At 42.7% G+C, this 15819-nt stretch overlaps 1 protein-coding gene across 1 annotated transcript in view; it reads right to left on the minus strand.

Moving 5' to 3' along the window:
• Positions 1 to 15819, minus strand: part of SCD5 (stearoyl-CoA desaturase 5) — a 172328-nt gene that overhangs the window by 69489 nt on the left and 87020 nt on the right. The window contains exon 2 of the mRNA XM_024574878.4: positions 3661 to 3791. Coding sequence (XP_024430646.1) covers positions 3661 to 3791 — 131 coding nt within the window. The remainder of the gene's footprint in view (positions 1 to 3660; positions 3792 to 15819) is intronic.

The following is a 15819-nucleotide window of genomic DNA, read 5'->3' on the forward strand; positions in this document are numbered from 1 at the left end:
GAATGTCCTTGGTCAGGTTATATAGTAGCATCTTTCAATTTTACTGATATTGCCTATCATATGAGGACAATAACAATATCTACTTTGTAGAGTATTGTCAGATAGCTAACGTGCTTAGTGAAATACAGGTAGGTGGTCAGCACTCAAAAATTGTTACTGTTTTTGTTGTTATATACCTGCCAAGGTTCATGGCCTGTGACCACAAGATCTACGTGACATATTCACAGATCACACTGTAACTTCCACTTTCTGGTCTGATTTGCAAAGAGCTTGGAGGTAGTAACTCCTACCTTTGCAACAACAACAAAAAATGCCATACAAACCAAAAATCAACAACTCTCTTAAGTCCATCAGAGAAATGACATCACAGGCGAACTGCAGCTCCCAAATCTAGAGGGACAAACAGGCAGCAACAGAGAATCACAGCCTACTACAAGCAGAGGCCCGGGAGCAAAAGCTGGAATGGGTAGGAATTCTTTAAACTTTAACCGATGAATTACTTTAGTTGATGAATTATTGTGGACAAGCTTGAGAAGTAGAAACTCCCAGAGTGCCGGGTCCTAGGGGGCTCCACACATTCATGAATTTTACCTCCAGAAGCCCCATCAAGTTCTCACCATGAATAGCTAAGGAAAATCCACTTGCTCTTCTAGCAGGAAAAGGAGAGATGTAACCATTTTGAAATGTGAGCTCTGTGTAGAGCTCTCTTTTCTTTAGCAAGATCTGTCCTCAAGAGAAACAATCTTATCAGGGCCTATCACCTGGGTTTAACCAAAGCCTGATGGCCTATGGGAAGGGAAATACCCAACTCAGGCTCACCACCAACACTGAAACCTAATCGTGGGACTATAGAGTGCTCCACATCAATAGGGCTCCTGCATAATAACAAGAGATTTTCAACGGACAAAACTGAAGGCCTTAATCCCTATTTAAGAAGTCTCTAGGAAGACCCAAAGACAACAGCTGAGAGACATCTTTTCAGCCTAAAAGTAGAGCTGAAAACCTTTCCTCACTACCGCCCCCTGCCCAGCACATATCTGCTCTACAAAATAAAGACGAAAAGGGAATTTCAAATGTTCCAGTCCAAATTTTTAGAAGATTGTTTTTGATGATCAAGATCTTGCAGCATCTAGCAAAAGCCCTGATGATGATCCTCAGAGCTAACCTTGCCATTTTTCCATTGTGGCCAAAGGCATGACAATCCTGATGGAAGAAAGCAGAAGAGAACCCTTGAAACTATCTTTAAAAACTCAGGAGGACATCAAAGGGAAACTAAATCAATGGCTCTACATTAAGTCAGGGATATAGGTCAATACCCTAGACTGGCAGATCACAGCACATTTTTACGTTCCCAGGTGGTTTTTGTCCTGAAGTTAAGTGGTCTGGATCGACTGCACTCTCCCTCTGACAGTTATACATTACATGGGAGCTGGCCCTATGCTGATCTTACGTTCTAAATGACATCGTTTTAAAACCCCACGCCCACGGAGCACTGCCATTTCCACTGGGAAACGTGGGAATTCTAATATCCCAGTAGACAGAAGGCTCTATGAAGGCAAGGATGGTGGCTGTGTTTGCTAATCATTAAACTCACTGTGCTTAGCTCAGTGCCTGCCACACAGCAGGGGCTCAATAAATATTTGTGGCCCTAAAAGATGTAGGCATAGTTCAAATTTGATGATTTCTAGAAATGCTTTTAAAATATTAATTCACTTAACAAACAATCATTGAGTGCTTTCCATACGACAGGCAGTAAAATACAGAAATGAATGAGATGGTGTGCCAATTCTAACACAGAAGAGGGGGAATGATATTCACTGAGTGCTTCTGGGTGCTTCACAAGCTGGGTGTTTTTTATTCCTTATTTCATTCTCCCAGCAACTCTGTGAGGTAAGTATTAGTACTCTCCCCCTTTGCTTATAAAGGAACAGAGGCTTGTACAAAGGCCCACATTTAGCAAATGGCAGAGCCAAAAATTTATTTCAGGACCCAGGTCTACAAAGTACTTTCCCCCAAAAGTAAATTTAAAATCACCATATGATGTTCTATTATGGGATGTTTTGTTAAGGAAACTTACGTTTTCAAAAACTGAGTTATTAACAAATAGTTTCACTGGGAAAAAAGGTTTATGCTCTCAGTTTCAAGTTATTGATGTTGGGAAAAATTCCAATAACAGAGGTGCTTTATAACCATACAAGTGTGTAATTGGAGGCTAAAAATAATAAATTGCCTGAACAAAATAAATGAAAATTACTAAGTTAAGTCCTAAATAGCATGTAAGACCTAAGTCAATGAGTTTCTAAATTGTCATTATCGTAACTTCTTGTTATGATGAACAAAGTGCAACACTGAACCAAGATGGTTGAAGTCAAAATAAAGTGTGGCGTATTCGCGGTGCCGCTGGTGAACAAAGCATGCAACCAAGAGGCTGCCAGCGACTCCTCTGTGCACAACAGCTTTTCCCTGAGGCCCCTGATTCTGATTCCCAAATGTGCTTGAATTATAGCCAGTAGGTATACAGAATCTGAATTGTGTTCCCGTGGTGATCTATTGTGTTAGATCGTATTTGCTTTCAAACGGCAGGAGGGAAGCCTGAAACAGGGATTTGAATTCTCAGACACAAGAGCAGCTTAGAGAAATGCTTAGGGTCAGGCTGTCTTGTAGGGATGGGAGGCCCATTGCAGAGGTGGTCACGTGACTTCCATGTCTGAGGGTCACAAAGGGGATCCTGGGTCACTTGTTTCCTTTGACGCTAAAGCACTTTTGGGAATTGCCATTTCTTCCCAATGGGTGAAAATTCACAGGGTCTGGAATCATCTGCACTCATATATGGGCAAAAACTTTGAAAACAAGTTGTTCCCACTCACCCTGCCTGGGAAAACAGAGATCCATGATCAATCCAAAATTCCAGCAGCTCAGAAAGTCACCAAGATGGTGGGAAATGTGTAGGACTGGAATAGTCCTAAAAAAACATAGCCCAACCCTAGTGCAGTGGTGATCCCGCCTTACATTTTTATATACAGCTCCTTGCAATTTTTAATGGTTTCGTAACAACTCTGGGAGTGAACTCACATCTGTATTTTTACAAATAAAAAAACCTGGAGATGAGTAAATGATTCACAGCTAGCAACCATCAGACTCAAATCCTGTCTTCCAACTCCATATTGAATAGACCTTCCACTTCAAACTTAGTGGGTGGCCTCAGGAACTTGTTTTGTAGGAGTAATGGCTTTGTGTCAGACCCGAATTTGCCTATACTAGAGATTCATTTTTTTAGTCATATAATTTGAGTACATTCTTTAGCTTCATTAAGCCTTAGTTCCCTCATCTGTGAAATGGGAAGACACGTAACACCTAAGCTGTGGGGTTAGTGCAAGGATCAAATGCAATACGCATACAGCATAGTCAGCACAGAACTTGGCTCTCATTAGAGCTAGACAGCTGTGGAGGGTTTCAGGGGACATTCAGGGCATGAATTCTGGAGGGAGAAATCTCCTTTCCTCCTCTGGAGTTCAGCATGTCTTGAGCCACGAAGTACCCAGGTGACATTGGATAGTATGTAAAGCTGGAAGGAGATAAAACTTGGGACAGGCAGGGAGTGCTTGGGGCCTGAACACTGAGCCTAGAATGTGTGTGGAGGAATGTCCACTCCATCCCCACCTGGAAAGCCATGGAGTTGGCGACAGCCAGAAATATCCTCAGAGGCAGCTTGGCCTTATAGGACCTGTGGCTCCACAAGCGATGGGCACCAGCTGTCACACCCAGAGCAGTCAGGAGGAAGCAGAAGTAGGCTGGAAGACACAAGCACGGAGAATGTCAGAAGATGTCATCAAACTTTTAAACACCCCATGCCTTTTTCCTCCTGAATAGAGACCCATGTGAAATGGTATCGGGGGAAGAATCTGCAATGTGAAGAATCAATGATTTGGGGGAAAATGCAGACTTTTTATTGATTTGCAGATTTCTAGTACCAGACAGAAGCAGAGAGAACTTTCCCAAGAAACTTTGATTTTTGAACATCATTTTTTCTATATCAAACAAATCTTTTATTTGCTAATATTTCTTGCCAGTCTTGATGCAAAAATCACAACTACATTAGTGTACATTTATAATTCAGTCTTACAGGTCCACTCTCGTTGGGGCTGAGATTGATATCTCTGTTGCCTCTTACTTGGCACCCATGCCAAGATGAGTTATATGAAGAGCCTATTTCCAAGTGGCAGTGCCCATTATCATGGCTCAGGACCAGTAAGAGAAAACTGACATCAGGGACAACTGAGATTTGTCCCCTAGAGATCCTCACTTAAACCATCACTATGACAAGGGCTGGTAAAGATGGCCAGATGAGGAACTTTTTAAAAGTCAACCTACAATGGAGCTTATCATTACCTCTAACCCTAACGACTTGTGTTATTGTATCATTTTACTCATTTTACAGTTGAGAAACTGGATCTCTGAGAGTTGAATCCTGCATATAAACCCAAGTTAGCCTGGTTCTAAAGTCTCCGTCAGAGATTCCATGCCACCTGCAGGTGGTAGTGGTGGTTTGCTCTGTGTATGGAGACTTGGAAGAAGTTCTAAGAGGATGGTGGAAAGTGGACACAGAGGGGCTCAAAAAATCATGATTCCTAAGGTTATTACAACTACTATAGTGATTTTCAAGCAATGTGCCCATATAATGCTAAATGTCTTCCTAGGATTATCTTATTAAAACACATCAAACAATCCCATTTGGTTTGTATTATTATTAGCCCCATTCTACAGATGAGAGAATAGAGACTTAAAGAAGTGAACTTCTTAATTTCCCAATGTCAAAAAGCTAGGGGGTGTCTTTGCTAAAAGTCAAACCCAACTCTCTCTGAACCAAAACCTGAGTTCCCACCCTCTATACACCCTTTTGCTTCTGGGAGACATCAGGCACATTTTATCTTCACTTCTGTACACCTGTCATCCTAAGTATTGGATCCCAATCTAAATTTAGAAGTGAGCTGCTTCTGTACTTGGGGGTAGAGCCCTAAACCAGGCTATAAGTAGGTAGAATGAGGCAGTTTATTCTACATCATTGCTTCTAGCAATTAGCACATTCAGGGCCCTCCATAAAGAACCGCCAAAGAACAAGTGATCAGCTGTGAGTACATCCCCGAGCAATTGTAAATGGTCCCAGATACAGATCAGCTCCCTACAGGGAGCCCACTGTAGTACCTCCTTGGAATTATTACTAGGATAACTTCAGTCTCAATATACACATTTAAAGGGAGCACAATATTACTTCATCTAAAAGCCACGTCTTACTGATCTTGATCTCAATCCAAGATTAAGATCTAAGATCCCATGTGTCTAAACACACTAAGGTGGCACTAAGATGAGTCTCTGAATATATGTGGTTTTCATAAACCTGACACATCATGCCTTATTGAAAGGTTAAAAACAAAAATCAACAATGTGCTTATAAGTCACAGAAAGTGGTAGTAAAGAGAAAGCTCTGGCCTGTTTTGTTAATATACTTTAACCTTGGCCTAAACCCATGAACTGCGCAGCTACTTTCCATGTCATCCTTGGCCTTCGTGTCTCTGTCACTAGTTTTTTCTCAACTGTCAAGTAGTTAGGGAACAAGTGAAATCAATACAGGCAAAATTCAGTGTAACCCTATTTTGCCAGTGGGCTAAAACACCGGACCTTGGGTGCAATGAAATGAATACTAAGACTCCAGGAAAAACATTGGCCAAAAAAAACCTCCTCCAATTCGCGGCTTCCAGGCAGGGCCTTACCACAGGCACTGTCTTTTTCTGTTTGGAATCTTGACTATTTCAGGGATCACTTACATGGTTGGTCTGTCCATGCCTGGGGGGAGGGGCACTGACAATGGGCTTGAGTCAGAGCCTGTATTGAGCAGTAGTTTTTCATGGTCCTTCTTCTGGCCTAGTTTAGTATCCTATCTTCCTGGCATTGGGACTAAGGACCTGACCCAACCCTTCTTTCTCTTCCGGCTGAAAAACTAAAGGTCACAATCAGAGGCACTATTGCAAGTCAGGAATGAGGCCAAGGAAGGGAGACACAGAGATGACAGAGATGCCAGCAAGAGTGTCAGAGAGAGCTGCCTGTATGCAGCTGCCGTCTGCAGGTCCTGGAGCTCTGTAGTTCTTCTTTTGATCCTGTGAGACTTGCCAGTAGTTCCCTAGTTATGTGAAATAACAAATTCTCTTTTCTTGTATAAGCTTATTGGCACTGGACTTCTGATATTAAAATTCTGCAGAACTTCTAAGGAAGACAGCAACCTTCTGGTCATAGCCAAAATGAAGATAAACTGCAAAATCCTTGGTTTGGGTATGAGAATTTATCAGCTGTTCCATTAACAGGACTCAGTTTTCCAACTTCGATAAGGCTAATTTGAGAGGTTCCTAACCTCTCTTCTATGATCTTTGTAGAGATTAACATCCAAACTAGTTTTTGATAGATGCTAGGCAGCTGGCTCTGAGGTAGTAAAGTATTCAGACACAGAACTGATAACTTTGAAAAAGAAAAAGGAGCAATTAGCAGTGTTAATAGTTCACACAGAAAGGAGATAGATCAATAGAAATCAGATTCACAAAATTACAGAACACTAGGCAACTACAGATGGTCCCTGACTGGTTATGGTTTAATTTAACAATTTCTAGACTTTATGATGATGCAAAAGTGATATGCACTCAGTAGAAATTGTACTTTAAATTTCCATCTTTTCCTGGATTAGTGATATGTGGTACGATACTCCCTCATGCTGCTGCGCAGAGGTGGTGAGCCACAGCTCCCGGTCAGGCACGCCACCACAGATCACAAGGATAAACAATCAATTAAGTGCACTGTGTTGCCAGTAGCTTTTGGATTTTTATTTTTTTTTTTGGTACCCCATCAAGTCTACACAATATGCGTCTGTGTCTTCTGCTTCTGGTGAGAACACAAAGGCAATTACTGTTGAGGTGAAACTCAAGATATTTGCCCAACTGTAGGCTAGTGTAAGAGCTCTCAACACATTTAAGACAGGCTAGGCTAAGCTATGATGTTCAGTAGGTTAGGTGTATTAAATGCATTTTTGATTTAACAATATTTTCAACTTATGAAGGATTTATTGGGTTGTAACTCCATCTTAAGTCAACGAGCATCTGTATATGGCTCTGAATGCAAATGAGTCACCAATTCTGGTTAGCTCAAGCCAAAAAGAAATGTATTATAAAGATATTGAATAACCTACAAAACTCATGGGAGGGTTGCAGGACGGTTTTGGTACCACCACCAAGATGGCTGCAAAGTGCCCCACCTCCTGGTAGTCACAGTCTTATGTAATTTCCTCCCCTAGAGTAACTTCCTTCTAACCAAAAGAATATAGCCATGTTGACTTCCAGCCAAGAAGGAGGCATAGGTAGATATGCTTTGCTTCCTTGCACAACCAAAAAAAGGACAACAATCAATTTAAAAACAAAAAACTGCCAGAAAATCAAACTGTATGGAAATCTGACAACCAAGGAGTTTAAGAAAAACATTCATCCAGACTGATAGGAGGGGTGGGAAGGATGTGTGGAAAGGCCGCAGCTGGCGGACTGGGTAGTCCCACATTAGCATGGGCAGTCCCACACTCACGTGCAGGTAGACCAGGAGTAACAACTCGGGAGCGAGACAGACAATGCAACCCAGGGTTCCAGCGTGGGGAAATAAAGCATTAAAGCCTCTGGTTGTAAAAACTTGTGGGGGGTGCAGGGGTGAGATAATTCCCAGTCTCACAGAAGAGTCTGTAGGAGGGGCACACAGGGTTGGAGAATGTATACAAACCCACTCACCCAGGAGTCAGCACCAGAAGGGCCCAATTCCCTTGTGGGTAGCAAGGGACATGTCTGGAAGTGGAATGAGAGCCAAGCAAGCAGCATTGTTCCCTTTCTGACCCCTACTCCACATATAGTACCACAACACAATGAAGTGGGTTGAAACACCCTGGTGAATACCCAAGGCTTCACCCCTTCCAATGTAACAGGTGTACTGAGACAAAGTAATATGGCCCAAATGAAAGAACAGATCAAAACTCCAGAAAAAGAGCCAAGTGACGAGGAGACAGACAACCTATCAGATGCAGAGTTCAAAACACTGGTAATCAGGATGCTTACAGAAATTATTGAGTACAGATGCAAAATAAAGGAAGAAGTGAAGGCTATACAAAATGAAATAAAGCAAAATATATAGGGAACCAACAGTGAAAGGAAGGAAACTGGGACTCAAATCACAAATTGGAACAGAAGGAAGAAATAAACAATCAACCAGAACAGAATGAAGAAATAAGATTTCAAAAAAATGAGGAGACTCTGGGACAACTTTAACATTTCAAAATCCAAATCATAAGGGTGCCAGAAGGAGGAAAGGAAGAGCAAGAAGTTTAAAACTTACTTGTAAAAATAATGAAGGAGAACTTCCCCAACCTGGTGAATGAAACAGACTTCCAGGAAGTCCAGGAAGCTCAGAGAGTCCCAAAGAAGTTGGACCCAAGGAGGAACTCACCAAGATACTTCATAATTAAATTACCCACGATTAAAGATAAGGAAAGAATCTTAAAAAGCAGGAAGAGGAAAGGAGACAGTTACCTACAAAGGAGTTCCCATAAGACCATCAGCTGATTTCTCAAAAGAAACCTTGCAGGCAAGAAGGGGCTGGCAAGAAGTATTCCAAGTCATGAAAGGCAAGGACCTACATCCAAGATTGCTCTATCCAGCAAAGCTATAATTTAGAATGGAAGGGCAGATAAAGTGCTTCTCAGATAAGGTCATGTTAAAGGAGTTCATCATCACCAAGCCCTTATTATATGAAATGTTAAAGGGACTTATCTTAGAAAAAGAAGAAGATCAAAACTATGAACAGTAAAATGTCAACAAACTCACAACTATCAACAACTGAACCTAAAATAAATAAATAAATAAATAAATAAATAAATAAATAAAAAGAAACTAAGCAAACAACTAGAACAGGAACAGAACACAGAAATGGAGATCACATGGAGGGTTATCAGCGTGGAGGGGGAGGAGGGAGAATGGGCAAAAAGGAACAGGGAATAAGAAGCATAAATGGTAGGTACAAAATAGACAGGGGATGGTCCAGAATAGTATAGGAGATGGAGAAGCCAAAGAACTTATATGTACAACTCATGGACATGAACTAAGAGGGGTGGGGAATGCTGGAGGGAGGGTGTTTCAGGGTGGAGTGGGATAAAGGGGAGAAAAAATGAGACAACTGTAATGGCATAATCAATAAAATATATTTAAATATATATACTTAAAAGGAAAAAAGAAAGAGACCAAAAAAAGGAAGAAAGAATATAGCTACATGAAAGGAATGTCATTTCCATTATTAGAGCACAAAAGATTGTGATTTCTGTTTCGCTGGCAAATTCTCATGTAGGCTTTGATCAAGTAAAGAACTGAGGGTTCTTTTACTCAGTTCAAAGAGTGAAGGGCTTGGAGAGCAAGTCCTCTCTGTGTCCCATTGTCTCTGCAGGGCATGGCAAACATTGGTTTTTCCAACTCCATGGGAACCACCTTTCTCCCTTTGAAGTCCCATACTCTTACCCTTTCCCCTTAATTCAGGGTGGCAGAAGAGCCCCAATTGCCTTTCTGCCTGCAGGTTTTCATATTCTTAATCTTTTTCTCCTGGTAATTGACCTTATGTTAACTTGATTATTAGACCAGCCAAAGAACCTAGAAGGAAAATGTTTCCTCCCCAACAACCCCAAAGAACTGAAAGCAGAGACTCAGACAGACACTTGTTCACCCATGTGTAGTGTGTGTATGTGTGTGTCTCTCTCTATATACACACACACACGATGGAATATTATGTGAACAGCAAGGGGAAAGGAATTCTGATACATGGTATAGAACATGGATGCACCATGAAAACATTCTGGTAAGTGAAGTCAACCAGAAAACAAGACGAATATTGTATAATACCACTCACATGAGGCACCTAGAATAAGCAGATTAGTAGGGACAGAAAGTAGAATGGAAGTTACCAGGGGATGAAGGAGGAGGGTGGGGAGTTGTTCAATAGGAGCAGAGTTTCCGTTTGGGACGAGGAAAATGTTCTGGTGATGGTCACACAGCGCTGAATGTACTTGGTGTCACTGAACTGCACACTTGAAAAGGTTAAAGCAATACATTTTATGTTATGTATTTTTACCACAACTTTTTTTAAAAAGCTTGTGTTTGAAGCCCAAGGTGAGAAGGGGAGGGGCATAAAGAAGAGCTTCAAGGGACTCACATGTACAGCTGGTCAAGCAGGTCTTGGGAGCCACACTGAGGAGACGCATACTGTGCTGAGCCATGGGAAGCCATTAGAGGATTTCGGGCATGGAAGATTTAGAAAATGCACAGAAAGTAGAGGGGGGAAAACAGTCACTGACCCAAATCAATTCTTGTTAATATTTTGCTCTAAATCCTTCTGATACTTTTGAAAGCAACCTTCTTTTGTCCATTTTCAAAACTTTTGCGTACATAAGACATTACAACCCTTATTATTATGGGAGTGATAAGAATAAAATATCAATACTTATGAACAGAGTACAAAAGGAAGTTGGTTCCCTTAATTTCTCAAGCCAATGCTCAGTAAAACTCCTCTTTAAAAAATGTACAGTACTGCCTAACAGAGTCGGAAGGGAGGCGGGAGAGGGGAGTCTATTCTCCCTGAATGCCTGCCATGGACTTGCACTTTGTGAACGTACCTCATTTTATTGTTTTGCTCCTATGAGGTAGATATCATAATCCCCATTTTATAGATGTGCAAAGCTGAGGCCCAAAGCCTTAAGATCGCAGAATGACACAGCTGGGTCCCATCCCCAGACCAGTCCAGCCCCAAGCCCCTTCCCATGGTTCATGGTTTTCAGCCCTGGCTGTATACCTGGAAATCACCTGGGATCTTAAACAGAGGCTGGGGCCCATGGAGTGGACTGCATCAGAGGCGAGGATGGGAGATCAGGCAAGTCTCTCCACTGGTGATTTTGATGCACAAGCAGGCCTGAGAAGCCACTGTCCTATACGGTACACCCTCTTTCAGAGGCTATCTTGTCCTATGCCCTCATTCTATAAATGGAGAAACTGAGATCCAGAGTGCTGCACTCTCTCCTAACCACTCAGAGGCCAACCTCTGCGGAGCTCCTGGCACCAGTGGGGCTCGGGGTCAGAAGAGACCAGGCTGCCCAAGTCTGGATCCTGTTTATACTCCCTTCCCAGCAGTTCCTTTTGATGAAGATAGCTGCCCTCCAGGCCCTGGACAGTGGAGCCTTTGGTATCCAAGACTCCGAGGGTATGCAGTGGAGTTCAGTTCAGGCTCTTAAACCCTTCCAGAGGGAGAGGACAAGATAAGCACACAAAACTGTCTTCCACCAAGGGAAGGGGAGGGGCAGAGGAAGCAGGAAGAGGCTGAAGGGTCCTGGGCCCTGGCGGAGGTGAGGTGAGGGGGGTTGGGGCTGCAGTGGGAGAAGACACCTTGTTTGGATACCTGCTTTTTGTGCCAGCTCAAGTGTTTTGAAGGTCACTTTTGGGCTCTGACCCTCTCCAATCCTTCCCAGATTTGGAAGATAGATTGGCATAGGCCAACAGACCCACAGATGGAGAGATATAGATAGATACATATATCCATAAATGTGTATGATTGGCAATATAGCATAATGGGTAAGTGGACCTGGGATTGAACTCCCAGAACATCACTTTCCAGTGTGACTTAATCTCCAAACCTTGGTTTCTTCATTCCTAGGAAAAATAGGACTTTCTTTACAACAAGCATAGATTTGTTGTAAAGACTAAAAGAGGTATGCAAAGCACAAGCTGTGCCTGGTGAGCACTGAGCATGGGCACATATTATTGTCCCATTATGAATGCCACCCACTGCCTCTATAAAATATCCCTCTCCTGATAACCTCCTCTGAAGACACCCTCACTTGCATCGCTCTAAGCCCATGGTTCTCCGAGGGATGGGCAATTCTGCCTCCTCCCTCATCCTGGGGACATTTAGCAAAATCTTCAAACATAATCAGTAATCACAAACCAAAACTTAAAGAATGCTACTGGCATCTAATAGGTAAAGGCCAGGGGTGCTGCTAAGCATCCTACAATGCCCAGATGCTCTCTACAACAAAGAATTACCATTACCACCCTGACCAGTGTGGCTCAGTTGGTTGGGCATCAGCCGGCAAAATGAAAGGTTGCAGGTTCGATTCCTGGTCAGGCACCTGCCTCGGCTGTGAGTTCAGTCCCTAGTTAGGCACGTGCAAGAGGCAACTGATCAATGTTTCCTTTTCACACTGATGTTTCTCTCCCTCTCTTTCTTCCTCCTTTCCCCTCTCTCTAAAAATAAATAAAATCTTTAAAAAAAGGAATTATCATTATCAAAATTCTATTAGTGTCAAGATAGAGAATCCTGCTCTAGTATCTTAGGAAAGTTCGTCTTGAAAGCTCTCCTGTTCATTTTCTTGGTGTGATTGCACCTGTTCTTGCTTCTTCATACCTTTCTGGTTTCACAGGGAGCTGTAGGAGTAATTTATCTTTAAAATTGTTTAATAAACAAGATGAGAGAACAAAGGTCTAAGATGAAAGATCAACAGTATTTTAGGTCACTGATTCTCAAACATATATGTGCCATACACATCAGGAGGAGATCTTGTTTAAATGCGGACGTTGGGCCGCAGGTGCTGATGCAGTGGGTCTGGAGAGGGATGTGTGAGAGGGATCCACAAATTTTGATTTTAACAAGCTCCCAGGTGCTGCTGCTGCTGGTCCAGGGTCCCAGGGTGTTTAGCTGACCAGCCATGAGAGAGAGAGAGAGAGAGAGAGAGAGAGAGAGAGAGAGAGAGAGAGAGACAGAGAGAGAGGGAGAGAGACAGAGAGGGAGAGACAGAGAGAGAGAGACAGAGAGAGGAAATGTCTGATAAGGGGCTGCCAGTGACAGGGTGAGGCCCTCCATGGCTACTCATCTCATGAAATGGTATTTCAAAGAATTTCAGTTAGCCTTTACATCTTCCCTTTAAAGGTTTGGATTTACAAAGTTTGAGATTATGAGGCAACTTTTTCCTAGGTACTATTTCAACAATTCTCTCAGAAACAGAACATTTTCCCAGGGTCTTGGGGACTGCAGGCTGGGAAGCACAGGGCTCCTCTTTAGTAGTAAAGTCTGAATTCTACTCTACTTACAATAATCAGCAGTCCTCTGTGCAACCCCCACCTCCTTCCACTAAACCACCTTTGAGTGTGCCACACGTGGGGGGCAGGAAGATATGTTCTCTCCTCCCATGGCATGAATCTTTAAGCTACTGCCCACATCTTCTATTCCATTTCCCTGCTCCCTTTTACAGAAAAACTTAGTAAATGGATTCTCTCTTTCTTTAAATATTTTATTTATTTTTATTTTTAGAGAGAGAAGGGAGGGAGGAAAAAGAGAGAGAAAAACATCAATGTGCGAGATATACATTGATAGGTTGCCTCTCATGCATCCCCTACTGGGGACCTGGCCTGCAACCCAGGCATGTGCCCTGACTGGGAATCAAACCAGCGACCTTTCAGTTCTTGGGCTGGCACTCAGTACACTGAACTGCATCAGCCAGGGCATAAGTATATTCTCTTAATTGCAGAATATAGTTAATCACTTCCCATTCTCTTTTAAGCCCACTCAGGTTTTTACCCTTCTTCCCTTGTCCCCACCCCCAGTCAATATTGCTCTTGTCCAGGTCCAGGCGGAACAGATGCAGTCTCCAGGGGCATATTAAACAAATCTTTATGGGGGTGATGGGAACAATGAAGGAGAGGCACAGGTGCTATAAGAGTCCTCGAAAGGATGAATTCAGAGAGGGACGGTATTCCAGGCAGGAGGAATGGAGTGAGCAAAGGCATGGATGTATGAAGGCTTTGTGGGTTCAAGCAGTGGCAAGTGATTTGGTCTGGCTCCTAGGGGAGGGTGTGGGGGTAAAATGAAAGCAGAAGAGCAGGCAGGGACCTGACCAGGAGAACTTATGTGTGATAATAAAATGTAAGATATATTTGATATTGAGGACAATTGGGTACCACTAAAGAATGTTGTATGATCAGATTTAGAATGATAGATCTGAAAGTGTTGTGGAAAAGAGATCCAGTGGGTGGAACCTGGAGAAGTTTTGTTGGATATTCTCCATGTGCCCCTGCAGACACACTCCCTCCCTTTTTCAGGCTGATCTGTGCCCCAGGGTCCTGGCCTCTGTGGGCTGTACCAGTGGGACACTTCTGGTGCTGGATTAGCTGCATCAAAATTACTTGAGGTGCTTTAAAATCTATATACATATTCAGTGGAAATGCCTTTAGACCCAGCAATTTCACTGCTGGGATTATACCCTAAGAATCCTGAAACACCAATTCAAAAGAACCTATGCACCCCAGTGTTCAGAGGAGCACAATGTATAATTGCCAAGTGTTAGAAGTAACCTAAGTGCCCATCAATAAATGAGTGGATCAAAAAACTGGTACATTTACACAATGGAATACTACTCAGCAGAAAGAAAGAAGGAGCTTTTACCCTCTGTGACAGCATGGATGGAACTGGAGAGCATTATGCTAAGTGAAATAAGCCAGGCGGTGAAAGACAAATACTATATGATCTCACCTATAAGTGGAACCTAATCAACAAAACAAACAAGCAAGCAAAATATAACCAAAGACAATGAAATAAAGAATAAACTGGCAGTAACCAGAGGGGAGGGAGGAGGGGATATTGGGGGAGGGTCATCATGGAACATGTATAAAAGATGCATAGACAAAGCCAAAAGAGGGGAAGGATTGAGGGTGGGAGGTGGGGGGGAGTGGTGGCAGGGAAATGGAGAAAACTGTACTTGAACAACAAAATAAATAAATAAATAAATTCTACACACATATTCTAGAACCTTATACTGACAAGGCAGGAGTTCACAATTCTGGATCCCAAATGACTCGGCAGCACAGCCTGGTATGGGAGTGATAGGCAAGGGCAGTGCTTCTCAAACAAATGTCCCCACAAATCACCTGGGGATCTTGGGAAACTACAGACACTAATCTGGTAGGTCTGGGTGGGGCCAGGGATTCTGCTTTTCCACAAGCTCCCTAGTAATGACACCACTGATGTCCACAGACCACACTTTGAGTTGCAAGGCAGTGAGATTCATTAGGACCAAGGAAACCTAGCTTCTCCTCTTGGTTTGTGATGCAGGCAAAGGAGTTAGTGACAGAGTACTGGATGGAGATCCCATCTCCCTACCTACAGCCCTATGCTTGCCATTCCTGCCTTCCATCCCTTCCTGCTTTCCTTCTCCAGGTACAGAGTGAAAAAGTTTACTTCATGTAGATTTTACTATTTAGAAGATTAAACAAAGTCTGCCTTCAAAGCACCGCAAAAACAATCCCCAATCCCCTAATATAAAACCACAAGAACTACCAAGAGAACCACGGCTGAGGCTGAGTATCATCAGTGCACTGCAGCACCACCTTCACGCCTTGGTGTGAAAAGATGCCTTGACAGGAACAGAATTTGTTCAACAGAACATTCAGAGCTCTTAACCGTCACAGGGTAGTGCTGACAGCCTTTCTCATGAAGGAAAGTATGTAGAACAAGTTGACCAAACCGAACGGTTGGGGGCAGGAAGGGGAAGAGTATTTTTGTTGTTGTTCTTAAGAAAATGCTGTATATAAACTTAACGCTGTTCAGGCATGTAGTTGGAGTGGCCACACATGTAACAAGAGCTATATATTTGGAGCTGCTGATCACTTAACATTTTATTTACCAAAAATGCAAAAAACAAACAAAAAATCAAAGTTATGT

The sequence above is a fragment of the Desmodus rotundus genome, chromosome 4 (assembly GCF_022682495.2).
Source record: "Desmodus rotundus isolate HL8 chromosome 4, HLdesRot8A.1, whole genome shotgun sequence".
NCBI classification, from domain to species: domain Eukaryota; kingdom Metazoa; phylum Chordata; class Mammalia; order Chiroptera; family Phyllostomidae; genus Desmodus; species Desmodus rotundus.